The sequence below is a fragment of the Staurois parvus genome, unplaced genomic scaffold, assembly GCF_062004578.1.
Source record: "Staurois parvus isolate SC_StPar_1 unplaced genomic scaffold, SC_StPar_1.0 ptg000714l, whole genome shotgun sequence".
NCBI classification, from domain to species: Eukaryota; Metazoa; Chordata; class Amphibia; order Anura; family Ranidae; genus Staurois; species Staurois parvus.
This window is the reverse complement of record NW_028318510.1, coordinates 2,164,679-2,192,625: the sequence shown is the minus strand read 5'-3', so window position 1 is coordinate 2,192,625 and position 27,947 is coordinate 2,164,679. Positions and strand designations below refer to the sequence as shown.

At 40.2% G+C, this 27,947-nt stretch overlaps 1 protein-coding gene across 1 annotated transcript in view; it reads left to right on the top strand.

Annotated features, from left to right (window-relative positions):
• Positions 1–27,947, top strand: part of SREK1IP1 (SREK1 interacting protein 1) — a 108,542-nt gene that overhangs the window by 70,407 nt on the left and 10,188 nt on the right. The window contains exon 4 of the mRNA XM_089653455.1: positions 506–578. Coding sequence (XP_089509581.1) covers positions 506–578 — 73 coding nt within the window. The remainder of the gene's footprint in view (positions 1–505; positions 579–27,947) is intronic.

The following is a 27,947-nucleotide window of genomic DNA, read 5'->3' as shown; positions in this document are numbered from 1 at the left end:
ACTTTTAAATAAGGAATACTCAGTGAATAAATAGTGGACAGCAGGGGCAAATTGTTACTATACAAATGGTAGGCGGACCAAATCATCTCCATGCATATCTTGGCTATCAGACATTTCCTTTGGAGTTGCCTGTTTCTGTCCATTATTTGCATTGTTTTGTAGGATGTGGTTAAAAACAGTGAGGGGTTCACAGGGCACAGCTAAGGCAGTATGCTGACTGTACTGGTGCCTATTAATGCATAGGGACAGTTTTGTGGTTTTTGCTCTAAATACAGGTACAGTATGCTTAAGGTTGAATCCAACAATATTTTTGTTTTTTTGGTGCTTTTTGTGAATATTTTATGGTATATTTCATATAAATGGAGGCATTTCATATTAAACTTTTAGTGCAGAATAAAGGAAGGAAAAAATGTACTGCTGAGATAATACGGTGCTTCAAATGCTTTGTTGTTTATCCATAGCGATTAAATGTTCTGATTTCATATTCCCGATTTTATTATAACAGAGGAGGGAGAAGTGAGTAAGAAGAAGCTGAAGAAAAAAAAGGAGAAAACGAAATCTAAGAAGCCAAAGAAAAGGTAATCTTTTAAAATGATTTCAGAATGTGACTTTGAATGCTCTGTTCTTTATATACTTCTTCATATGAATTGTAACCTTGCAATTTTAATTTCAGTTCTGTTTTTTTTTAACTTTACTTACTGTAGGTCTGCATGGTTTTAGTAAAACCGTTTTCTGTTTGGTGTAATAGCTTTTCAGAGGTTGTGAAAATACTGCTAAAACATCCAGTACTATATGTATAGTTTAGTTTTTTTTCTGATCAGAACCCTGTGTTGGGTAGAAACAAAATAATTTGCATTGAATTAGGTAAGCAGTAATTAACAAGCAATACAGTCAAATAGAAAAGCAAAAAAATGTTTGGTTTTTTCAAGCCGATATTCAGAAAAGATCTTTTTTGGATGAGTACATTGGTTCAGTTTAGCACAATGTAAGTATGCATTAACCCAATGCTCCTCACCCTTTTTTCAGGCAAGGCACCCTTTAAAATTATGGACGATCTCAAGACACTCCTTTCTAAAACTAAACTAATAGTTTTACATATTGCAGCAGTAGCATCCACATACATAAGACACCCAACATTAGAGGGGACTTAGTCTTTCAAAGCAAATACCCTTTTTTTTTTTTTATAAATATTTATTAGATTTCAATCAGATATAATTAACATTTTCTTCATAAGATAATCATTATATTCCTCATGATTTATTTAATTCCCACAACCCGAGTCCCCCCCTAAGCCCCTCCCCACCCACACCTATCCCCGTATCCCCCCTCCCCCCTCCATCCCGCTCTGCCATTTCTTTTCAAGTCCGAAAGAGAGAGAAAGAATAAATAAATATATAGCACTATCCCCCTTTTTTTTTTTTTTTCTAAAACTCATTTCTAAAAAAATCATTGTTCGTCAAGAGGTGTAAATCAACTACATTTCACTTTCTTGTCTAAATACTTCCCATTTTCCCCACTTTTTATGGTACATCTCCATCCCATCTATGTGTGTATAATAAAGTCTTTCCATCTCACATAACTGACTCGTTCTGATCAACCAATCTTCTTCCGTCGGGACCTCCCTTTTTTTCCAAAACTTAGGAATCAAGCTTTTAGCTGCACTCAGAAAGTGCCAAATCCCTGAGTCCTTATATGATCTTACTGTGAGCTCAGAGATATGAAGGAGACATAACTCTGGGTCCAATCTAATATTGATCTTAGTAATTTTCCTCATTAAATGGACGATTTTCCCCCAGAACACCTGTATCTTTGAACATTCCCACCAAATGTGATATAGTGTACCCACTTCTCCACAGCCTCTCCAACATAGTGGAGAGTTCTCCCCGTTCATCTTGTGCTCCACACTCGGTGCAATGTGCCATCTAACTAAACACTTATAATTTAATTCCACTTCTCTCATACTAATATTTTCGTGAATTAATCTAAGCATTTTCCTCTGTTGCTCCTCACTAATCTCCCTCCCCATATCTTTTCCCCATTTCTCTATATAAATTAATTTTGTGTCAGTGTCTAGTGCCGTTAAGATTCTATATATTTTAGCAACACCATGTCTCCCATCTCCCCTTGTGTCTAATAAACTTTCAAATAGATTCCAATCCTTTTTTGTTCTCACCGGTTTTGGGAGACCCTCAAAAAAGTGTTTTAATTGGTGGTATCGAACCTCGTCCATTCTACTAAAAACCTCTCCCTTTAATTTCTCCATCTCTCTATAAGATCTTAATTCCTCACCCACCATTATATCTCTCAGTTGCGCGTCCTGTTTAGTAATCCAATTCCCCATGATATCTTCCTTCCCCGGTGCAAAGTAATCTGTATTTTTAAGTGGCATTAACTGTGAATTAAAAACCCAGCCCCTTTGTCTGTGTAACATCTGCCAAACTTTTAAAACAATAGAAGTGTATGTACTTGTGTTAACATCTAGTCCGCGATGATGTATAGGTAACCATATAATTCTATTCAGATTGGACCCACTCAGTATATTTTCAATTTTGACCCAACTTTTCCCTGGGTTATGAGTCCAGTCAAAGATTCTCGCGATCAAGGTTGCTTTATAATATCTCTTAAAATCTGGGAGCCCTAAGCCTCCTCTCTCTTTAATTCTAGTCAGTGTTTCATAGCATATCCTCGGTTTTTTTTTCCTCCATATATACCCCAAGAGCATTTTCCTTAGTGTCCTAAAAAAAACCTCTGGAATTTTAATTGGGATCATTTGAAACTTGTATAGGACTTTGGGCAAAATTATCATTTTTATCAGATTTATACGGCCCATCCAAGAAGGATTTCCAGTTCCCAACCTCTTCAATTCCTCTTTTTATCTCATTTAAAAGTGAAATGTAATTAATCTTATACATATTATTAATTGAGGCAGACAATTTTACCCCGAGATACTTTAGTTCTTTCTCTCTCCACACAAAGGGGAATTCTTCTTGTATTTTTTCTTTTTCACTATTTTTAAGATTTATATTTAAAATTTCTAATTTAAATACCCTTTTTTACACACTGGTACTGACTAGTATTCCAGCATTTCTTCTTTCACAGTTTCTCTCCCCCATCCACCTAATGTGACACCAGTGTTGACAGATAGGGGCGGGGAAGTCAAACAAGGCTGCCATGCAAGTGTCAATATCCTCCTTATCAGCCAATGACGTCAGCAGTTGTTAGAACGCTAGCGGCTGGCTAACACAGTGCCCAAGGTCGTACTTTACTCAATAAAAACCTATGGCTTTGCATTACAAAAAAGCAGGCTTGATCCACCCTCTGGCTTGTACACAGTTTTTGGGCAGTTTGTGGCAGTTTTTGCCAAAACACCCTGATTGAAAAAGGCTGCACTAACCACTTGAGCGCCAGAAGATTTTATCCCCTTCATGACCAGGACATTTTCTTCGCATTTCGAGACTGTGCTATTTTAGCTGGCAATTGCACGGTCATGCAACAGTGTGCGCAACTTAAATTTATATAATTTATTCCCCACAAATAGAGCTTTCTTTTGGAGGTATTTGATCACCACTGAGTTTTTTTTTAATTTTTATTATATAAACAAAAAATGACTGAAAATTAAAAAAAAAAAATAACTTTTTGCTATAAAACATATCCAATAAAAAAAAAAATCAAATTGCTTCATAAATTTTGGCCAAAATGTATTCTGCTACGTCTTTGATAAAAAAAAATAAACCCCAATAAGTGTATATTGGTTAATTTACTTGAATCTTATAGCGTCTACAAACATATACTGGAAATTTTATATTTTTTATACTAGTAATGGCAGCGATCAACGACTTATAGCAGGCAATTTGACATTAGCTGACGCTGGCTGGGGGGGTACATTAACTGACACTGACATCAGTAATGGCAGTAATACAGTGGTCAGTGCTAATACTATGCACTGTCACTGTACTTATGACACTGGCGGGGAAGGGTTAACATCTAGGGGCTCTTCAGGGGGAAAAAGCAGCAGGATCACTTCTGTGTGTACAGTGCATAGTGTTGTTGATTTTGCAAGCTGATCAGCAATTCTCAGCCATCAATCATTGGCTGATTGGCTTGTACTGTGCTGAATTACAGCACAGTCAGTACGGCAGGCACACGTGCGGTCCCCACCCGGAAGCACGGATCACATACTAGGTATGTGATCTAACACAGAATGGTGGCCATATCGCAGTATATCAATGTGGGGTTGTCTTAAAGTGGTTAATCATACCTAATTGATTTCATTTCTGGGGACACTGGAAATCACTGTAGTCAGCTCTACAACAATGATGGCCGCAATCTTCATGTCCTGCTCAGGTTCTTTGCGAGAGGGGTTCTCTGATCAGACATTGTAAAGAAGAGAGACAATAACATCAGGATCTCAACATCATTCAGACCAAGCCTGTTTTCCTTGAAAATAAATCAAATTGTTTTATGAATGGCGGTGAAACCAAGCGTGCAACACCCTGTGCTTGCATAGAACGTGAGCAGGACCTGCAAGATCGCAGCTATCACTGTAGTAGCACTGACTACTGCACTGGTTTCCAGATTCCCCAGCAATTTATCAGGTATAAGATATGCATAGTCACATTGTTGCAAACTAGACTTATGTAACTGCAATACAAATCAATCCTGGGGTTAAGCTTTAGGAACTGTTAAAAAAATCACAAAATATAACCAGTTTACAATTTTTTCTACTTAGATCTTGAGACCTATGGAGTCCTGTAGGAATCTCCTCTAGATGTGGGCTCCCACTAAGACTACAACTGTATGAACCTCTCGCGCTGCCTGTGTGTGCACAAAGAGCCACTGTCAATCACCGCTGTGGAGTCCGGTGCTGTGAACGGCTGCTCATACAGTTGAAGTGTCAGCAGTAGCACACCACGGAAGACTCCGTAAGACCCAGCAGCAAACCTAGAATGACAATGCAGGAATGCGTCTGGGGAAAAGTGTAAAAATGGAAGCTCCTTACAGCTTGCAAGTTATCTTATATTTAGCTGATTTAGGAAGAAAAAGAAATTACTTTATTACCACTTAAACCACTTTTCAACTTTTTCTGCTATGACCATTTTTAATTTAAAAATACTTTAACCTTTTCATCATTTTATGCCTGAAGATTAGTAACCCCCCAATCATATATTTTCTGAAAGCACACACACTGGAAAATTAAAATAGTTGTACATCCAAATTTATATGTCATATGATATTTGCGCAATGGTTTATCAAGGGTAAATTCTCAGTAAAAAATACATTAAGTTCATTTTATGGAACACAGATGCAAGGTATTATACAAGTTTTGGTAAAATATAAAAGATGAGGTTGCACTGAGTAAATAGATAGACAGCATGTCAAAGTTAGTCACTTACCCTCCAGAGGATTTACTCCCCTTCCTGATCAGGCCATTTTTTGCGTTACGGCGCTGCGTTGCTTTAACTGACAATTGCGCAGTCATGCAACGCTGCACCCAAAATAAATTTACGTCTTTTTTTATACCATAAATTGAGCTTTCTTTCAGTGGTATTTGATTGCCTGTGCGTTTTTAATTTTTTGTGCTATAAAAAAAAAAAAAGACTGACAATTTTGAGAAAAAAAACCAATATTTTTTACTTTGTTATTAAACGTGTCCAGCAAAAAAAAAATCTAATTTCGTCATAAATTTAGGCCAAAATGTATTCTGCTACATGTCAATCCCAATACGTGTAAATGAATTGGTTTACATGAAAGTTATAGCGCTTATAAATGGCGGTATATATACTTGGATTTTATTTTTTTATTTTTACTAGTAATGGCGGCGATCAGCGACTTACAGCGGGACTGAGGGATTGTGGTTGCATTCTGACACTGGGGGGAACGGACTTGGTGTCACTGACATCCCCAGTAACACCAATACAGTGATCAGTGCTATTAGAAAGCACTGACACTATACTAATGGCACCGGGCAGGAAGGGGTTAACGTAGGGCAATCAAAGGGTTAAATGTGTGCTGTTTTACTAGGGGCTGTGTGTTGGTGCTCAAACATCCCTCTGCATAGCCATTCACTGGGAAAATTAGTGTGATGCTGTTTCTCCTCTCCCAGCTCCTTATTCAGTCGAGAACAGAGGGCAAGTACTTAAGAGAGATTTCTTTCCATGTAAACAGAAATTGGGAACGTAGATGGGATGCTCTGGAGCAAGATTAACCCAATATTAATAAATCTGATTTAGTGCCAATTCATAACAGTGCATTGATCTGTGTTTTAGCGCAGCTGTACAAAGCAGATCAGTAAAAGGACATTGAAAAACAATCATTTCCAATAACCTATTCACACCATAATGCTACGTTGACCTTCGTTGCACTAAAATGCAACATGTATGCATTTTAACGCAACAGATGTAAGCGGATGTCAATGCAATGCATAGGATATCCTTTGAAAATGCAGTACACTTTAACGTGTGCTAAAATGCACGTCAACTGACATTTAAATGTATCTCAATGGATGTCAAAATGAATTGGTCAAAAGCATTGTTCACCTTAAAATTTGAACGATAACTGCAACTTCCTGCAGGAGGGAGGGAAGGTAATATACAGTAGAACATCATCTGCAAATGCCACCAATTTGTGCTCCTTATGTCCCACTTTTATTCCTTTTATGTTTTCATTGAGTTGAACTTTAGCTAATAATGGCTCTAAAGAAATTCTAAACAGTAATGGGGATAAAGAGCACCCTTATTTAGTGCCGTTCCCCAATATAAAGGTGGGCAAAAATAATCCATTGATTTTGACCCTGACAGTTGGATTATCATATAAAGACATTATCCAGGAAAGCATTTTGGGTCCCAGGCCTATATGTTGTAGAATTGTTAACAAGAATGACCAATCTAAATGTTCAAAAGCTTTTTCAGCATCTGTTGATAGTGACAGAAAACCCATGTCATTCATCTTTGCAAAGTAAGATAATAACAGGGTTCTAATAAGAGTTGTCCCTAGTTTCCCTGCCTGGAATAAAACCGACTTGATCTGGATGTATCAAAGTACAGAGTAAGTGTTGGAGACGTTGAGCCAAAATGTTAGCAGAATGTTTATTATCGCCATTTAATAAAGATATTGGTCTATAGTTTTGGCACACAATTGTATCTTTTCCCTCTTTTGTAACAACCACAATATGAGCTGTCAAGGCCTCCTGCCTGAAAGATGCCCCATTAGATTTGGTATTAGCCTGTTTCAAAAACTGAGACAGGATCTGTTGATAGATCTTACAGTCTTACAGTATATTACAGAAAAGCCATCAGGACCAGGACTTTTATCCTGTGGCATAGACTTTAAAGCATTGTGTAATTCCTCCTCTAAACTACCCTCTAGTGAATCCCCTATCTTATCTGAAAGATTTGACTTCGCCAATACATATCTGTACATCTCCTCCCACCTTCTATATGTTTGTGCGCATGATTTAGCCTTATATGATATAATGATTGATAGCAAGCTTCAAATATTGGAGCTATCTCTAGTGAGGAATATTTTATTGACCCTGATTCGTCTTTAATTTTTGGTATTAAGGATCGTGCTTTTTGGTTTTCATAGGCAATGGTTTAAAAGACCCTACAGATCATCACTTTAGTTAGTTAACTGTATATATTGGCTCTGGAATGATTGCTTATACTCCAGCATGTGCGAAAATATGCAACATGTGAAAGAATGACACCAGCATCTGATTGTCTTCTGTTCCAGCCGACCTTGAATGCAGTATCCGTCAACATACACAGCCATTTCTTCAGGAACATGTGTGTTGGGAATAATATGCTAAGATATGTAACGTGTAGCGCAAGTGACTTTTTCAAACATAGGCACCCCCTACAACTGTTGATTCATATGTTCATGTATGGGGGGCAGAGTAGACTTTTCTAAGTGCTTGAATGTAACGTTCTTTTTGACACCTTTTTTTTTCACTAAAACTTTACGTCACGTAGGGGGAAAAACAGTCCTCTATATAATATAAAGTCTTTGTGATAGGTAAGGATGCACCAATACCTGTTTTTGTTACTGGCGAGTACGAGTATGTATACTTGTGCTCAAGCACTTGCCGATAGCAATTACCGATACCTTTTGTGGTGCGATTTGAGCCCACACATAATGACTGGGCTCAAATAACACTGCAAAGAATGGCATGTGATTTGAACAGGAATGTGGTGCAATTCCTGTCCGAATCGCATGCGGTTTCTTGCACCGCTCCTGTGTGAACCCAGGCTGAAGTCACTGACAAGCCTGAGTTCACACAGGAGCGGTGTGATTCTTTGCAGTGCAATTTGAGCCCATTCTTTTTGTATGGGCTCAAATCGCAGTGCAAAGGTATCACTTTTAGGTATCTGAGCATTTGTACGAGTACAAGTACCCGTGCAAATGCTTAGCGTCGGCACCAATATCAGTATAGATATCAGTGCAAACCTAGTGATAGGTTCTCTTTAATGACAAATCAAACTCTAATAACTCCAGCCCCATTGTTGATCATTTATAATCATTTTTACTCCATTTGAGTATAAGCAATCATTGCACAAATTAAAAGCATGCATTTTTAATGTGAAAATGTGGATCTGGCCTAACAGTGACCAGACTTTGTGTCTTATCTCCTATAATCTCCAGTTCAGCACCATCTGAATTTCTATTTTATGTAGTCTGTGAATGAAATGTTATCCAATCTTATTAAGTGGTTTCAAATTTAAAAAAAAAGTTATAATTTGAAAACGTTCGGTATTGGGAAGCTGATCTTCACACATCGGTAATACAGTCTGTTGAGAATCTTATTAAACTACAGTGTTTTGTTATTTTCTGCTCTGTGCCTTTTATTTTCAGCTCTTACTGACTCTCCTTTTTAAAGTAAAAAATATTAGGGCAGTAACAATACATACAGCTTATTGAGTCTATTTTCTATCAATTGACTCTGATTTCTCTGTTTTTAGTTCTCCATTTTGTTGACTTCTTTTTTTTTTTTACAAATTCACCAAAAAAGCAATGGGGTTTAATGTGACTCCATCCTATGGTAATATCTGCATGAATGACTAATCAGTTATATAAAAGTGTTTATCTGCTGGGATTTATACAGTTATAGTATTGTGGGTATACCGTGTTCAGAATAAATGAGTAAACCCCTTTTGAAAAGTAAGATTTTAATTATTATCTCAATGAACAAAATTTTGACAAAACTGAGTTTTATTGAACATTTGTTCAGCTAATTACATGAAAGTAAGGATAATATAACGTAGATTACAAAATCTTCAGTTTTACTCAAATTATTTGATGCAAAAATTAATATACCCCCACAACAAAAACTGCTGCATTAGTATTTTATATGACCTCCATGATTTGTAAGGATAGCACCAAGTCTTCTAGGCATGGAATGAACAAGTTGGCGACATATTGCAACATCTATCTTTATTCATTCTTCAAGAACGACCTCTTTTAGAGCCTGGATGCTGGATGTAGAGTGATGCTCAACGTGTCTCTTCAGAACTCCCTATAGGTGTTCGATTTGGTTCAGATCAGGAGACATACTTGGCCACTGAATTTTTTTCACCCTGTTCTTCAGAAATGCAACAGTGGCCTTAGATGTGTGTTTTGGATCATTGTCTTGTTGAAAAGTGCATGACGACCGTGGGCACAGAGTGTTGGTAGCATCTTCACTTTCAATAGAAAGCAGTACCTCTGTGAATTCATGATACCATCAATGAAATGCAGCTCCCCGACACCAGCAGCACTCATTTTTTCTTTGTACTCCTCACCTTTGCGACACCATACAGTTTTGAAGCCATCGATCCCAAAAAACTTTAGTCCCAGTAGTCTTATTTTTCAGCATGGGCCCTGACAAATGAGCTTTTTGTGCACGGGCTTTAGGAAAGGCTTTTTTTGTGGATGACACCCGTGCATGCCATTTCTCAGCAGTATATGCCTTACTGTGTCATGGGAAACAATCACTCCAGTTTTCTACTTCTACTTCTTGAGCTAACTGCAGTGAACTTGCATGGTGATTTTCTTAATCCCTTTTCATCAGAAGACGCTCCTGTTGAGGTATTAACGTCCATGGATGACCTGGACGTCTCTGTGAGATGGTGGAAGTTCCATCTTGGTTACATGTTTGTATCACTTTGCTACAGTATTCTGACTGATAAATAAAGCTTTGCTGATCTTGTAGCCTTCACCTTTCTTGTGTAAAAAAAAAAATGATTTTCTTTCTCAGGCCTTGTGACATTTCTCTTCCATGTGGTGCCATTGCTGACAGCATGAAATGGGAAGGGGTTTTCTTTAAGTAACACCCTTTTGTAAACTGTATGCTGGACACCTGTTTAATGAATAATTAGACTCACTTGTAGTTGAATTCTTTTTCATTAGGATTTTGTTGTCTAAAATGTAGCTTTGCTCCTAGGAATTTCATTGGGATGTATTCATTTTTGCAACATGGTCTTGAATAAATTTGTTATGAAAAATACTTTTTTGTGTGTGTAAATTGACAAATCTTGTTTGCAATCATTGGTCCGCATTGAGGGGAGTATTTTGTAGTGTAGAAAATGCTGATTCTGAAAGGAGAGTAAAGGTTTCCTGACATATCTGTTGGGGTGTACTCATTTATGCTGAGCACTGTATGTGTATATTTTCAATATGAATACCTTTTTTAATTACATTTATATATTACGTTCCCTTATGTTATATATAACTTATTCTCATTTGAAGCTGATCAATTATAAAAGTTTCCATTCAGGCTCCTTAAAGAGTGAATAAAAAACTTCAATTCACCAGAATATATAGAATAGTTTCTGACTTTGAGGTGTGGGTGTTAATAATCCCCAAGTAGTAGTATTTTAACCATACAATGGAGTATTTCAGTTGGACCTATAATCAATTTAATAGCATCTTTAAAGGTAAATGTATCATCCTAGTCACAATACAAGGAGGGTCAGGCACAATTCATCTTATCTGGTTTATGCATTAAATTGTCTGAGGTCTTCTTTTTGTAGGAGAGACCAAAGAAATGGTCAGAGAGATGATCGGAGTCAAAATTTCAGCAAACGTAGAGTAAGCTGATAGAGGACATGCTGTCCTATTTACAAAAAGCAGGGCATGAAATTGTGCAACTACAACTTCAAAATGACTGCTGAGAATTGCCAGTAAATGCAGAGAGCTGCAGGGGAGAAATAGGGTTAGGGGTCTGTGTCCTTAACTGGTTAAATTAACTCTCAAAAGACATATTTGCATTGTGGAAAAAAACTATAAAATAGACACTATTTTTGAGGCATAGTCACTCAGTTCTAACTATGTTGCTTTGGTCGCAAAACAGAACCAAATATTCATGCTAGAATTTTTGTATGCAGATTACATATTAATAGCTGGGCAGCACAGTGGCTAAATGGTTAGCTCTTCCGCCTGACAGTACTGGGGTCGTTGGTTCGAATCCCAACCACGGCACCACCTGCTTGGAGTTTGCATGTTCTCCCTGTGCCTGCGTGGGTTTCCTCCCGGTACTCCGGTTTCCTCCCACACTCCAAAGACATGCTGGTAGGTTGATTGGCTCCTTTCTAAACTGGCCCTAGTACAGTCAGCTCCATAAATATTGGGACATCGACACAATTATAACATTTTTGGCTCTATACACCACCACAATAGATTTGAAATGAAACGAACAAGATGTGCTTTAACTGCAGACTGTCAGCTTTAATTTGAGGGTATTTACATCCAAATCAGGTGAACGGTGTAGGAATTAAAACAGTTTGCATATGTGCCTCCCACTTGTTAAGGGACCAAAAGTAATGGGACAATTGGCTTCTCAGCTGTTCCATGGCCAGGTGTGTGATATTCCCTCATTATCCCAATTACAATGAGCAGATAAAAGGTCCAAAGTTCTTTTCAAGTGTGCTATTTGCATTTGGAATCTGTTGCTGTCAACTCTCAAGATGAGATTCAAAGAGCTGTCACTATCAGTGAAGCAAGCCATCATTAGGCTGAAAAAACAAAACAAACCCATCAGAGAGAACAACTGTTTGGAACATTCTTAAAAAGAAGGAACGCACCGGTGAGCTCAGCAACACTAAAAGCCCCGGAAGACCACGGAATACAACTGTGGTGGATGACCGAAAAATTATTTCCCTGGTGAAGAAAACACCCTTCACAACAGTTGGCCAGATCAAGAACACTCTCCAGGAGGTAGGTGTATGTGTGTCAAAGTCAACAATCAAGAGAAGACTTCACCAGAGTGAATACAGAGGGTTCACCACAAGATGTAAACCATTGGTGAGCCTCAAAAACAGGAAGGCCAGATTAGAGTTTGCCAAACGACATCTAAAAAAGCCTTCACAGTTCTGGAACAACAACCTATGGACAGATGAGACCAAGATCAACTTGTACCCGAGTGATGGGAAGAGAAGAGTATGGAGAAGGAAAGGAACTGCTCATGATCCTAAGCATACCACCTCATCAGTGAAGCATGGTGGTGGTAGTGTCATGGCGTGGGCATGTATGGCTGCCAATGGAACTGGTTCTCTTGTATTTATTGATGATGTGACTGCTGACAAAAGCAGCAGGATGAATTCTGAAGTGTTTCAGGCAATATTATCTGCTCATATTCAGTCAAATGCTTCAGAACTCATTGGACGCCGCTTCACAGTGCAGATGGATAATGACCCAAAGCATACTGCAAAAGCAACCAAAGAGTTTTTTAAGGGAAAGAAGTGGAATTTTATGCAATTGCCAAGTCAATCACCTGACCTGAATCCGATTGAGCATGCATTTCACTTGCTGAAGACAAAACTGAAGGGAAAATGCCCCAAGAACAAGCAGGAACTGAAGACAGTTGCAGTGGAGGCCTGGCAGAGCATCCCCAGGGATGAAACCCAGCGTCTGGTGATGTCTATGCGTTTCAGACTTCAGGCTGTAATTGACTGCAAAGGATTTGCAACCAAGTATTAAAAAGTGAAAGTTTGATTTATGATTATTATTCTGTCCCATTACTTTTGGTCCCTTAACAAGTGGGAGGCACACATGCAAACTTTTGTAATTCCTACACCGTTCACCTGATTCGGATGTAAATACCCTCAAATTAAAGCTGACAGTCTGCAGTTAAAGCACATCTTACTCGTTTCATTTCAAATCCATTGTGGTGGTGTATAGAGCCAAAAATGTTAGAATTGTGTCGATGTCCCAATATTTATGGACCTGACTGTATGTGTATGAATGTGAGTTAGGGACCTTAGATTGTACGCCCCTTGAGGGTTAGGGACTGATGTGAATGCACAATATATATATATGTAAAGCACCGCGTAAAATTGACGGCGCCATATAAGTACCTGAAATAAATAAATAAATAGCTGCTACTAAGTGTTCTCCTGTGTATCATAAATACTTGTCACAGCTTTCTATTAAAGTAGCATTCTGTATCCATATTTTTTCATCCTTTTATCAGTGCTATTGATCTCCTACAGACTCCTTCAGCCTCTTCCTTTCTACATGCACTTCTGTGTCATCTGTGCATCATTGCTCTGAGCCAGCTTCCAGATAGTTAAAACAATGAACCATGCCTGTGCAGTGTGTGTCACCATGGCTGATTGTAGTATTAACCAGAGGTGCATGTGACAGGGTGACACCGGAGCACAGTTGGGAGACAGTAGTCACCTCATAACAGGAAGTGCCTGAACAAGAACTTTCATGGAAGGATTTCCGGGTGTTATTTTAAAATATTGAAAATTATCTTTTGAAATAACATTAAAATTATGAGCTTTTAGTAGCTAGGTATGCATATACTTTATACCTACACTAGTAAATTTATTAACCGCTTCCCATCCGCCGTTTAGCAGTAATACTGCTACATGGCCGCACGGGTGCGCAAAATCATGTATTTATACGTGATTCGCACTCCCGCGGTGATCGCGGGCTGAAGGTGCCGTGATTTGGTCCCCAAGGGATCAGTCATCAGATTTAGGCCAGTGATGTTCGGCCTAAATCGGTTGATCGATCCCTGGCCTATCACAGATATTCCTGTACCTGTGTTTACACATACAGTTGTGACCAAAATTATTCAACCCCCACTGAAATTGAGTGTTTTGGCCAGTTTGACATTGCTTTTGATCATTCAGTCATCTTGCTTACATTTACATTAAAGAGGCACTTGTAGGTCAGACAAATATAACATAACAGTTATAATGAAATAACCACAAATGTCTTTTCTGTGCTCACAGCATTATCAGTTTTATTCAACCCCCAAGTGACATTCAATCTTAGTACTTAGTACAGCATCCTTTTACAGTTATAACAGCTTTTAAACGTGAAGCATAGCTTGACACAAGTGTCTTGCAGCGATCTACGGGTATCTTCGCCCATTCTTCATGGGCAAAGGCCTCCAGTTCAGTCACATTCTTAGGCTTGCGCACTGCAACTGCTTTCTTTAAGTCCCACCAGAGGTTCTCAATCGGATTTAAGTCTGGTGACTGCGATGGCCACTCCAAAATGTTCCAGCCTTTCCTCTGCAACCATGCTCTAGTGGACTTGGAGGTATGCTTGGGATCATTGTCCTGTTGAAAGGTCCAACGTCTCCCAAGCCTCAGGTGTGTGACGGACTGCATCACGTTTCCATCCAATATCTCCTGGTACTGAAGAGAATTCATGGTACCTTGCACACGCTGAAGCTTCCCTGTACCTGCAGAAGCAAAACAGCCCCAAAGCATGATTGACCCTCCACCATGCTTCACAGTAGGCAAGGTGTTCTTTTCATCATAGGCCTTGTTCTTCCTCCTCCAAACATAGCGTTGATCCATGGGCCCAAACAGTTCTAATTTTGTTTCATCAGTCCACAGAACACTATCCCACAACTTTTGTGGTTTGTCCACATGGCTTTTGGCATACTGCAGTCGACTCTTCTTATTCTTTGGAGACAGCAAGGGGGTACGCCTGGGAGTTCTGGCACGGAGGCCTTCATTACGCAGTGTGCGTCTTATTGTCTGGGCTGAAACTTCTGTACCCACATCTGACAAATCTTTTCTCAGTTCCTCAGCAGTCACACGGGGACTTCTCTCCACTCTACGCTTCAGGTAGCGCACAGCAGTCGAAGTCAGCATCTTCTTTCTGCCACGACCAGGTAGCGTTTCAACAGTGCCCTTTGCCTTGAATTTGCGAATGATGCTTCCTAAGGTGTCTCTTGGTATGTTTAACATCTTTGCAATCTTCTTATAGCCATTGCCCTTCCTGTGAAGAGAAATCACCTCTTCTCTTGTCTTCCTGGACCATTCTCTTGCCTTCACCATGTTTGTAACCACACCAGTAAATGTCTAGAAGGAGCTGAGTATCACAGTCATTTTAAAGCTGCCTAATTGGTGCTTATTATGCTTGATTGCTGCTCGGTGACATCCACAGGTGTTTTCAATACCTGATGGAAAGCACCTGTATGAACCTCTGTTCTTCAGAGTGGTAGTCTTTAAGGGGTTGAATAATTGTGGCAATGAAGAAACCACATAAGAACCATTTACTACTGTATTACATAAACAATTGATGTCATTTTAGTTGCATTTGGGTAGTTACAACGTCCTTGTAGGATTTGATTCTGAATACAATTCCAAATGTACACTATAGTCCCTAAACCCCTTTACAGCATTGGGGGTTGAATAATTTTGGTCACAACTGTACACAGGTACAGGAAATGATGAAATCTCTCTCTGGGCACATTCCGCCACAGTGAGTAAAATCAGCACACGCACTTAGAACACTTTTTAGGAAACATTTAACCCCTTGATTGCCCCCCCCCAGTTAACCCCTTTATTGCCCTGTCACCAGTGTCAGTACAGTGTACAGATTTTTTTTTTTACTGCTTACTGTATTAGTGTAACCGGCGACTTCAGATAGAGTTCGTTAGCGCCCCTCCCAGATAGCATCAGATTGCCTGTCATTACACCAGTCATCACATTTAAACCCTTGATTGCCAGGAACACGCTCACATACACAATAAACCCCCATTGCTAGTGTCTGAACGTATCAATATCTTTGATCAGATCAGCACTTTACCAGCGTGCACATTAGTATAGTGTCCCCAAAAACGCAGTATTAGCGGGATCAGCCCCGACACCTGTGTTTAGCCCCTACGCTTACCCCCCTCCTCCCCCAGGAGGTGCAGTGTCAGTAGATCGCTGTCATTTGATATATTGCACACAAAACTGCAGTGTTTGCAGAATTAGGCCTGATCTCTGTTGGCACTTGCAGGTAAATGTTTTTGTAGCGGTTCAAGCAATGCAGATGGCCAGATGCTCTTTTTCCCGTGAGCTGCACAAGGTACCTATAAATTTAGTGGCCAAAATATCCAATGAAAGGTACTCTAGTGAAGAGGCCTACAGGATTCTGAGCATGTCAGATGAGAGAAAAGGGGAAGCCTCACTGACAGAATCTGCCTAAGAATACGAACCTGTAGACAGCAGCAGCACCCTGACAGATAGCTCAGACGATGGAGAAGAGGTCCCTGCTAAAGTCAGGCCTGACTACGTTCCTAGGTTGTTGAGATGTTACAATCGCATGATGATTCTCATATGCAGCAGAGTGCCAGTACTAGTGACGCTCTACCTTTTAGCGAAATGGCAAGCACCAGCAGCCTAGTGCATCCTGGTCTTTTTTATACCAGCACTGCAGTATCACTTGGTGACGTGGTGAGTCCCATAAATGCAGTAGAAGTTGGTGCGGTGGCTACCACAAGTATTGTCCCGCAGTCACCAAGAATTCAAACACAGGCCCATAGAGCCCCTAGTGTGCTTCCAAATCCCGATTGGTGGCCCACATATTCTGCAGCACCCATACTTCCCCCATTCACTGCCCAACCAGAATTCAGATTTTTTTTTTTTTTGGAGCGTTTTTTCTTAACTGAACATCTGTATGCATTGAGTGTGGATCAAAGCAATGTATATGCACAACAATTTATCACCGCTAACCCAAATTCAAACCTTGCCAGTCCATTTGCATGGAAACTCATTGCGGTTTCTGAATTTAAAGTTTTCTTGGGCCTAACCCTCAACATGGACATTACTTAAAAAAAAAAAAAAAAAAGAATTGTGGTCATATTGGTCCACAGACTCGATTCATCATATGCTCATGTTCTCTGCTGCCATGGTCAGGCATAGATATGAGAATATAATGTGTTTTATGCATTTCAAAGACAACACACTTTGTTGTCCTCTGGGTGACCGTGAATTTGACCAGCTCCACAAAATTCAGCCCCTTGTAAATCACCTTAACCAAAAATTTGCAGATGTCTATACTCCCCAGCAAAACATCTGTGTTGATGAGTCCCTCATTATTTTTTCTGGCCGCCTTGCATTCAAACAATTTCTCCCCTGCAAGCGTACCAGATATGGGGTCAAGATGTATAAGACCTGTGAGAGGGCAACAGGCTATACATATAAGTTTCGGATTTATGAGGGAAAAGATAGTCACGTGGAGCCCCCCGGATTCCCAGACTACATGAGGAGCAGTGGCAAGATAGTTTGGGACTTGGTGTAATCCGGTTTCCATATGGGGTACCACTTATACATGGACAATTTTTATTCAAGTGTGCCACTATTTAGACATTTGTACAATCTTGGAATTGGTGCATGTGGCACCGTGCGACCTAATCACCGAGGCTTCCCCCAACGCCTTCTAAATACCCATCTTAGAAAGGGGGAAAAAGCCTGCTTGAGAAATGAGGAATTGCTGACAGTGAAGTGGAAGGACAAATGGGATGTTTTTGTCCTGTCTTCCATTCACGCAGACACGACCATCCAAATTGCCACAGCAGCTGGTGTTGTTGAGAAGCCCCTCTGTGTCCACGACTATAACCTTAACATGCTTTTTTGTCCCCCCTTTCCTGGCCAACCTGGTCTCTGCCTCAAGAACTACTTACGTTGCTACCATACTAGTGAAGTATTAGTTTAGGGTATAGCACGGCACAGTTCGGGGCACATGAAAATAAAAAGTACAAAAAAAATTTTAAAAACCAAAAATAATTGTATTTTTTTTGTCGCCGAGTTACTGTTCTACTGTTACGATTTTACTGTTTTATTGTTAACCATTGCTGTTTTCTTTGCAGGAATGCCATTCAGTTGCAGCACCGACCTAGTTATTCTGACAGCAGCAGGAACTTGCTCTCAGAATATAAATAAGTGTGTGCAGCGCTCTTGGATGAGATTTTTCATCCACAGTTAAAAAAAAAGAGCATATATGCCGAAGCATGGGGGCCTAGGGTGGTCAGTGGGTGGATGGCCCCTATGGTTTCGGCATATATATTTTATAATGTTTTGGCACATATTTGAATTAAAAAGTTGTTTTATTGAATTACTGTTTTATCGGTATTGTTTTATTAACGGTTGCTGTTTTCTTTGCAGGAATGCCATTCAACTGCAGCACCGCCTTGTTTATACAGGGTCTTGGTCTCAGAATATACATAAGTGTGTGCAGCACTGTTGGATGAGATTTTTCATCCACAGTTAAAAAAGAGCATATATGCTGAAGCATGGGGCCTGGGTGGCCAGTGGGTGGATGGCCCCTATGCTTAGGTATATATTTAAATAAAAAACATTTTTGGCAGAGATTTCTTTATCCACATCGACCTATGTGAATAGAGGAATCTGCTAGGTTCTTTTTTTCATGTGTGCCCACCATTAGAAGTGGGTGGATGCAGGGTGGTATATTCTAATGGTGGGCATATCACACTTTTTCTGGCAGAGATTTCTTCTATTTTTTTCATTCACCCACAGGCTGCATAAAACAAAAAAAGAACATAGCATATATGCACAACAAGGACCAGCGATGTACTGGTACATCACTAGACTTTGAGTGGTTATAATTAGATGATGCCTGCCAGCTTCTTGGGCAGTCCCGTGCCATCAGAGGAACCTTAGAATTAGGGATACACCGAAATTCTGGTTGCCGAAACGCTTTGGCCGAAAACACCCCTTTCAACTGTCAGCCAAAATTAAAAATAGCACCGATACAGGTGCCGAAAAAACCCTGCCCCTCAAATCCACCCGCCCCACGCCATCGCACACCCACCGCCGCTTGGTAGTTCAGTCTTACTAGTCTTACCTCAAAAACTTCCGATCCTGGCGTTGGGCATAGAGATGAGAGAAGGAAAGATCTCTATGCCCTAGGAGGACTGGAGCAATGTAACTTCCAGTTCCAGCCATTTTTTTAATTTTATTTTTTAAAGCTCTAGATCAATGCTTTTTTTTTTTATCTAATGCTTTACATTGCAGAGGAGAGATGTGTCTTATTGACCCCATATACTGAGGAACAGAAGTATTTGAACACCCTGCGACTTTGCAAGTTCTCCCACTTAGAAATCATGGAAGGGGTCTGAAATTCACATTTTAGGTGCATTTCCACTCTGGGAGACAGAATTTAAAAAAAAAAGATTCAGGAAATCACATTGTATGATTTTAAAGAATTTATTTGTCTTGCACTGCTGAACATAAGTATTTGAACACCTGAGAAAATCAGTGTTAATATTTTGTACAGAAGCCTTTGTTTGCAATTACAGAGGTCAAACGTTTCCTGTAGTTCTTGACCAGGTTTGCACACACTGCAACAGGGATTTTGGCCCACTCCTCCACACAGATCTCCTCTAGATCTGTCAGGTTTCGGGGCTGTCGCTGAGCAACACGGAGTGTCAGCTCCCTCCAAAGCTGTTCTGTTGGATTTAGGTCTGGAGACTGGCTAGGCCACTCCAGAACCTTGATATGCTTCTTACGGAGCCACTCCTTGGTTATCCTGGCTGTGTGCTTCGGGTCATTGTCATGTTGGAAGACCCAGCCATGACCCACCTTCAATGCCCTGACTAAGGGAAGGAGGTTGTTGCTCAAAATCTCACAATAAATGGCCCCATTTATCCTCTCCTTAATACAGTGCAGTCGTCCTTTCCCCTTCGCAGAAAAGCACCCCCAAAGCATGATGTTACCACCCCCATGCTTCACAGCAGGGATGGTGTTCTTGGAATGCAACTCATCCTTCTTTTTCCTCCAAACACGATGAGTGAAGTTAAGACCAAAAAGTTCTACTTTGGTCTCATCTGACCACATGAGTTTCTCCCATGCCTCCTCTGGATCATCCAGATGGTCATTGGCAAACTTCAGACGGGCCTGAACATGTGATGACTTGAGCAGGGGAACCTTCCGTGCAATGCATGATTTGAAACCATGACAGCGTAGTGTTCTACCGACAGTGACCTTTGAAACTGTGGTCCCAGCTCTCTTCATTTCATTGACCAGCTACTCCCTTGTAGTTCTGGGCTGATTCCTCACCTTTCTTATCAGTGATACCCCACGAGGTGAGATCTTGCATGGAGCCCCAGTCCGAGGGAGACTGACAGTTGTCTTTAGCTTCTTCCATTTTCTAACAATTGCTCCAACAGTTGATCTATTTTCACCAAGCTGCTTGGCAATTGCCCCGTAGCCCTTTCCAGCCTTGTGGAGGTCCACAATTTTGTCTCTGGTGTCTTTTGACAGCTCTTTGGTCTTGCCCATGGTAGTAGTTGGCGTCTGACTGACTGTGGGGTGGACAGGTGTTTTTAAAGAGCTCAGACAGGTGCTAGTAAGTTAGATTAATGAGTGGAGTAGAGGTGGACTTTTTAAAGGCACAGTAACAGGTCTTTGAGAGCCAGAATTCTTGCTGTTTCTTAGGTGTTCAAATACTTATGTTCAGCAGTGCAGGAAAAATAAATTCTTTAAAAATCATACAAGTGATTTCCTGAATTTCCTCTGAGTGGGAATGCACCTACAACGTGAATTTCAGACCCCTCCATGATTTCTAAGTGGGAGAACTTGCAAAATCGCAGGGTGTTCAAATACTTCTGTTCCTCACTGTATCTCTCCATAAGGAGGACCTGTCACTTATTATTTCTATCACAAGGGATGCATGTATTTCTTGTGATAAGAATAAAAGTGATTACAATTTTTTTTCTAAAGGAACAGTGCAGAAATAAAAAAATTAAATACATTTTTTTAAAAAAGTTTAAAGTGCCCCCGTCCCCCCATGCTCGCACATAGTGGTGAACGCATACGTAGGCCATGCCCACATATGTAAATGGTGTTCAAACCACACATGTGAGGTATCGCCACAAACGACAGCGCAATAGCAATAATTCTCGCACTAGAACTCCTCTGTAACTTTACACTGCTAACCTGTAGAAATTTTTAAAGCATCACCCATGGAGATTTTTGAGCACCGCAGTTTCATGCCATTCCACGATCGTGTGCAATTTTAAAACGTGACATGTTGGGTATTTATTTACTCACCGTAACATCCTCTTACATATTTTACAAAACATTTGGGGTGTATATTGTTTTTTTAATCAAAGTGTATTTTTTGGCAAAAAATATATATTCATTTTAAAAACTGCACATTTCGGTTTTCGACCAAGTGCATTTTGAATTTTCGGTTTCGGCACCCGAATGTTCATTTCGGTACACCACTACTTAGAATGCAGCCATTGTTTCTGCCAGCTGACCATAGAGCTGATTGAAGACCAGAATGGTGCCAATCATCTCTATCGTCTAAGAAATTGGAAGCTACAAGGATATAAACAGCACCATTTGTAAATTGGGAAATCATCTGATCACCCCGATCTTGGTGAGATTAGATGATGTAAGGGCAGAGGAGATATCTAGAGTCTAATAGACCCCAGATTTCTCAAAAAAAGAATACCTGTCAATGCCCATTGAAGTCACAGGGGATATTTACATTCTCTGTGATAGCAATAAAAGTGATCAATAAAAAAAATAAAGGGACAGTGTAAAAATAATTAAAAAAAGCAAAATAACTAAAAAAAAAAAAAAGCACCTTCGCCCCTCCCCATCCCCCCCATGCGCCAACATTGACCCAGTGCCGGTATGTAAACAGCGGTTGCACCATGCATGTGATGTATCGCCGAGAATGTCGGATCAATGGCAGTAATTCTAGCACTAGAACTCCCCTGTAAATCTAAAATGGTAGTTTGTAAAGGCTTTTAAAGCATTGCCTATAGATATTAAAAATGTATGCAGTTTGTCGCCACTGCACGGGGCATGCGCAGTTTTAAAACCTGTCATGTATGGTATCTATTTACTCGACATATCATCATCTTTTATATTTTTCCAAATCATTGGCCAATATATTGTCTTTTTGTGCATTAAAAGTAAAAAAGTGTATTTTATTTTTAAAATTTGCATTTGAAAAATAGCTGTGGGAGTACTATGTGACATAAAAAATTTCAACACCAACCATTTTATTCACTAGGGTGTCTGGGTTAAAAAAAATATTTAATGTTTGGGAGTTCAAAGTAATTTCCTAGCAAAAAATACAGATTTTTTTTTTTCATGTTAACATCCCCATACTCGGTAGAAGTAGCAGAATGTATTTTGGGGTATAATTCCACATATACCCATGGCATGCATGAGCAATATATCATTTAAGTGACAACTTTGTGTAAAAGAAAAAAAAATGTTTTTGTCATTTTCCAAAAACTTGTGGAAAAAAAAAAAATCTTCCATGCAATCAACATGCTTCTCAGCAGATAGCTTGGGTGCCTACTTTCCGAAAAGGGGTCATTTGAGGGTGTTTGTACTGTCCTGGTATTTTAGCACCTCTAGAAATGTGAAAGGCAGTCAGAAAGTAAAAGCTGCGTAAATTTCAATATCTATACCATAGTTTGTAGATGCTATAACTTTCACATAAACCAATTAATATACAGTTATTGGGATTTTTTTTTTTACCAAAGGCCTGTAGCAAAAAAATTATTGCCTAAATTTATGGCAAAATTTGAGGTTTTGGTATTTTTTTTTATGACAGAAATGAGAAAATATCGTCTTTTTTCGGTCTTTTTTTGTTTATACCGCAAAAAATAAAAAGCGCACAGGTGATCAAATACTGAAAGAAAGCTCTGTTTTTGTGGAAAAAATGACATAAATTTAATTTGGGTACAGCATTGCATGACCGCACAATTGTCAGTTAAACTAGCGCGGGCGCTGTATAGCAAAAAATGGCGTAAATGGCAGTATCTATACCATAGTTTGTAGATGCTATAACTTTCACACAATGCAATCAATATACACTTATTGGGATTTTTTTTTTACCAATGACATGTAGCAGAATACATTTTAGTCTAAATATATGACTAACTTTGAGTTTACTATATATTTTTTATCGTGTTTTTTTTTTTTTTTTTTTAATCAAAATTTTCAGTCTTTTCTTGTTCATAGCGCAAAAAATAAGCGCAGAGGTGATCAAATACCACAGAAAGAAAGCTCTTTATGTGTGGGAAAAAAAGGACATAAATTTTGTTTGGGTACAGCATTGCATGACTGCACAATTACCAGTTGAAATAGTACAGCACCAAATAGCAATAAAAGGCCTGGTCAGTAAGGGGGGTAAATCCCCTGCAGGGCAAGTGGTTAAAGGGTTTATCACTTAAGTGTAATTTTTACTAAATAGTTTATGGGAAAATATGTAATGTCACTTTAATATATGTCATAATATTAGACTCCTTTCCTGCAGATTTACCTTTTATAGCTGATTGAACTAACAACTATGCTCTACACAAAGTGGCACACTATGATAGGTCACTTCTCAATTCCTTGTTGATCAGTACCTTTAGCTGGTATGTTCTCACAGCAAGAACCACTTTCCAGTACTGAACACCTGCAAATAATGATTGGTTTATGGCTGTCCAATTTTCAAGCCTTTGTTGATCAATATATTCCCCTAATGTACTGCCAATCTCTTTCAGGCAAAGCAAGGAGGAGAAAAAACAGCCATACAATAAAAACCATATAGTAAAAACAGCACATATTACACACGTTACACATATGCTTTTGTAGAGAAAAGTAGAAAATATTGTGGTTTCCCCAAATTTTCAGTAATTTTTCATTTATATAATGAAAAATAAAAAACCTAGTGGTGATCAAATACCACCAAGAGAGAGCTCTTTTTGTGTGAAAAAAAATGATATAAATTTCATTTGTATACAGTGTTGCATGTCCATGCAATTGCCTGGTAAAGTAGTGCAGTGCTGAATAGCAAAAAATAGCCTGGTCATGAAGGGGGTAAAACCTTACTGAAGGCAAGTGGTTAAAGTATAAATTTGTCATTACTTAGGATAACTAAGTAACACATATATCCTATTTTTCAGCATAAACAGTGCTTTCTCTTGCCACTATTTCATTGCAAAAATATGTTTTTCTATGTAATTTGTGGACACAGATGGAACAAATACAAACGTATTGGATTTTTTCTACACACCATATTTTTCACTCCATAAGACACACTTTTTTCCCCTCAAAAATGGGGGGAAATGTATGTGCGTCTTATGGAGTGGCTGGCCCGGTATTCCCCTCGTCGCCGCAGTGTTAGAATCCCGGGCCGGCCGCTCGGCTCTTCTGTGCAGCAGAACCTGCTCCTCAGTCAAACCTGTTGCTTGGTCCAGCGGTGTCCTCATCACCTCATCATCTTTAGTGTGGGTACCCGGCTGTGACAGCTTGCGGCTTCACAGCCGGGTGCCCACTGTGCATGCGGGAGAAGCGCTGCGCTTTGGCCCCGTAGTCTTCTGGGACCTTTCACGTGTCCCAGAAGACTGTGGGGAGAGAGGCGATCGCAGCGGAAGTGGGAGTGGATACCTGTTAAATTCGGGTACCTGACACACACACCCCCCCTTCGCTCCCCAAAGGTCTGCAGTCTCTAGTTATCTCCTGTAGTATGTCCGCAGTCTCTGGTCATCTCCTGTACTTTGTCCGCAGTCTGGTCATCTCCTGTACTATGTCCGCAGTCTCTGGTCATCGCCTGTACTGTGTCCGCAGTCTCTGGTCATCGCCTGTACTGTGTCTGCAGTCTCTGGTCATCGCCTGTACTGTGTCTGCTTTCTCTGGTCATCTTTTGTAGTACATTCACAGTATCTGGTCATTTCCTGTACTATGTCTGCAGTCCATTGGTTCAGAATATTTTTTTTCTTGTGTTCCTCCTCTAAAACCTAGGTGCGTCTTATGGAGCAAACAATACAGTACTTACCTGTAAAATCCATTTCTTGGAGTACATCACGGGACACAGAGGTCCCGCCCCTCTTTCTGGAATTTCATTGCTTACTACAAAAACAAGTACTTCCTGCTCTATGTCCCGTGATGTACTCCAAGTAATGGACTTTACAGGTAAGTATGTAGAAAAATCTAATATTTTTGCATTTGTTCCATCTTTGTCTACAAATTGCATACAAAAAAATATTTTTGCAATAAAAAATTGTGCCTAATACTAGTTATTTAAAAACTGGTCCAAATACACAAAAGCATTTTCTTTATCTGTACATCACGGGACACAGAGCAGGCTATTCATGACTATGTGGGTTATGTGCCACGTATAGGTGAATGGACACTGGCCGACCAATGAGAGAGGATGTCCTCCCCTATATAACCCCTCCTACACAGGAAGCACTTTAGTTTTTGTAATAAGCAATGAAATTCTAGAAAGAGGAGAGGGACCTCTGTGTCCCGTGATCCACTCCAAGAAATGGATTTTACAGGTAAGTATGTAGAAAAATCCAGCTTTCTTTATCGTACATAACGGGACACAGAGCAGGCTTTTCATGACTGTGAGACACCCTAAAGCAATAAAGACATTTTGAGGGGAGGGTGACACTGATAGCCACCACCAATAATCCCTCAGGACCTACTCAGCTGTTCGTAATACACTGCAGCCAAAGGCAGAATCCACTATGACTTCGACATCTACCTGGTAGAACCTTGTGAATATATGGACCGAAGACCACGTAGCAGCCCTGCAAACCTGAGAAACAGATGGCGGATAGCCCAAGATGCCCCCACATTCCTGTTAGAGCATGCACTCACCCAAAAGGGTAAATGGCGGATGTAATGAAAAATAGTTGACCTGGATGCCGCTTTCCCTTTCTGGGCCCTTCTGGCAGCACAAACCAGGATTCCTAACCTGTGCCACCAACTCAAGTAAATCCAGGACGCAACATCACCCTATCATGATGCCAGGAATGGCTTGTTACATGAAAGGGCCACCATCTTTGATGCTCTTCCTGCCGAAGTGAAAGTAACCAAAGAAGCCACCTTCCGAAACAAAGGATTAGGTTTCTTTAATTGGTTCCAAAATTGGCCATTGCAAGGTCTGCAAAAGCCACAAGGGCAGCCTGACGTGTTACACCCTGCATAAAGTTCCAATCAAGAAGTGAGAACAACGATCTCTGGGGAAAAAATGGATAGAGCTTAAATCTGACCTTAAACGGTACTCAAGGTAAATTTAATTTCCCCTCCCAATTGGAAAAATGATAAAAACCTTACAATTACCCACTTTCACAGGTGCCACTTCCTGGCCTCCCACCAGGCAAATAAGATTTCCAGGTTCTGTAATGGAAGCGCCCTGATGCCAGCTTTCTAGCACTCATAATGCAGAAAAAAACAGGACCCAAGACCCCCCCCCCCCCCCGAATCTGATCAGAATTGGGCTTAAACAGCCAATCCTAGCAATCGTATACAGGATAAAATATTGGACCCAAGACAAGAGACTGGAGTGTCCCCTGCCAGATACACTATGTCAGTGTGTCAAGCCCTCCTGGGCCAGGCCGGGCTACCACTATTATAAGTGTTACCTATTCTCGGACCTGCACAAAAGACACGGTAATAGTTGAATCAGGAGAAAGCATAGATTATTAGGAACTGGTCCCTAAGGTGTTACCAGTGCATCTATCCTTATTGCCAGTGGGACTTTTGACATGGGAACAACGTATCTAATCTGTTGTAGATCCACATTCAGAGTTCTCCAACACTGCCAGATTACCTAGAATGTCTCAGGATGCAGGGACCATTCTCCCAGTATCAGCCACTGACCTCTAAGGAAAAAAATCCCTACCAGTTTCCTCTACCTGGAATATGTACGAATGACAGAGCACATGCTGTTCTCCCCCAGACAGAATGTGGTTCACATTTTCCTGAACCGCAAGACTGGCTCCGCACTGTTAGTTGATATACACCACTGCCGTGACATTTTCGGAGTGAACCCTGACCACAACCTGTATAACGGGTTTGTCCAATAATCCAGCGCAAGGCGTACTGCCTGAAGTTCCAAACATTGATGGGCAGTGTTCCCTCCTGTGGAGACAAATGTCCCCTGAACCGTAGCCACCTTTAAATCAGCCCCCCAATTAGAGAGATTGGTATCAATAGTTACTATCTTCCATATTACTGAACGGAAAATTACCCCTTCTCCAGATACCAAACAACCATCTATTCGGACTGTTCAATACTCCAGGGACAAAGCCCTCTGGCAATCCAGTGCTTGGACCTTCATGATCCAGACAGATAGACTGTTCCCTCTACAAAATACCTAGAGTGGAACTGCACAAAGGAAACCGCTTCAATGTAGATATTTCCTCATGCAGAGATGTACCGAAGGATACCTATTGCTTCTTACATTTCACTTTAAAGTTGTTCCCCGAGCAAAGGAACATTAAGGTAATATGAGATTGATACCCCCTATGTCCTTAGCAAGCCCAGCACCATGGCTAGGAGCTTTGCAAACACTCCGAGGACTGTGGCCAGCCCAAAGGGCTGTACCCCACAACAATAAGACGGCGATTCTCTATTGCAATCACAGAACCCCTAAAGAGCCTAAAATAATTGGCACAGGAAGATATGTGTCATTAGAACTATGGACTCCTGAAATCTCTCTTGCAGCAAAGCCACAACTGATCGGACCGATCCCATCCGAAACAGGACATCTAGATTTATGTCTAGTATCTTGAGAACTATGATAGACCTCACACCCCTGTTTGGTCTTGGGCCTGCGAACCTGTCGAGTGTCTCAATCAGACTGCCCTAGCATCCTCTGCCCAAGATACTTCTCAAAACAGTCTCAAACTCTGGAGAGGAAAAGCTTAAAACACCTGGTATTCCCAGGCAGTCTCCTCTCCAAGTACT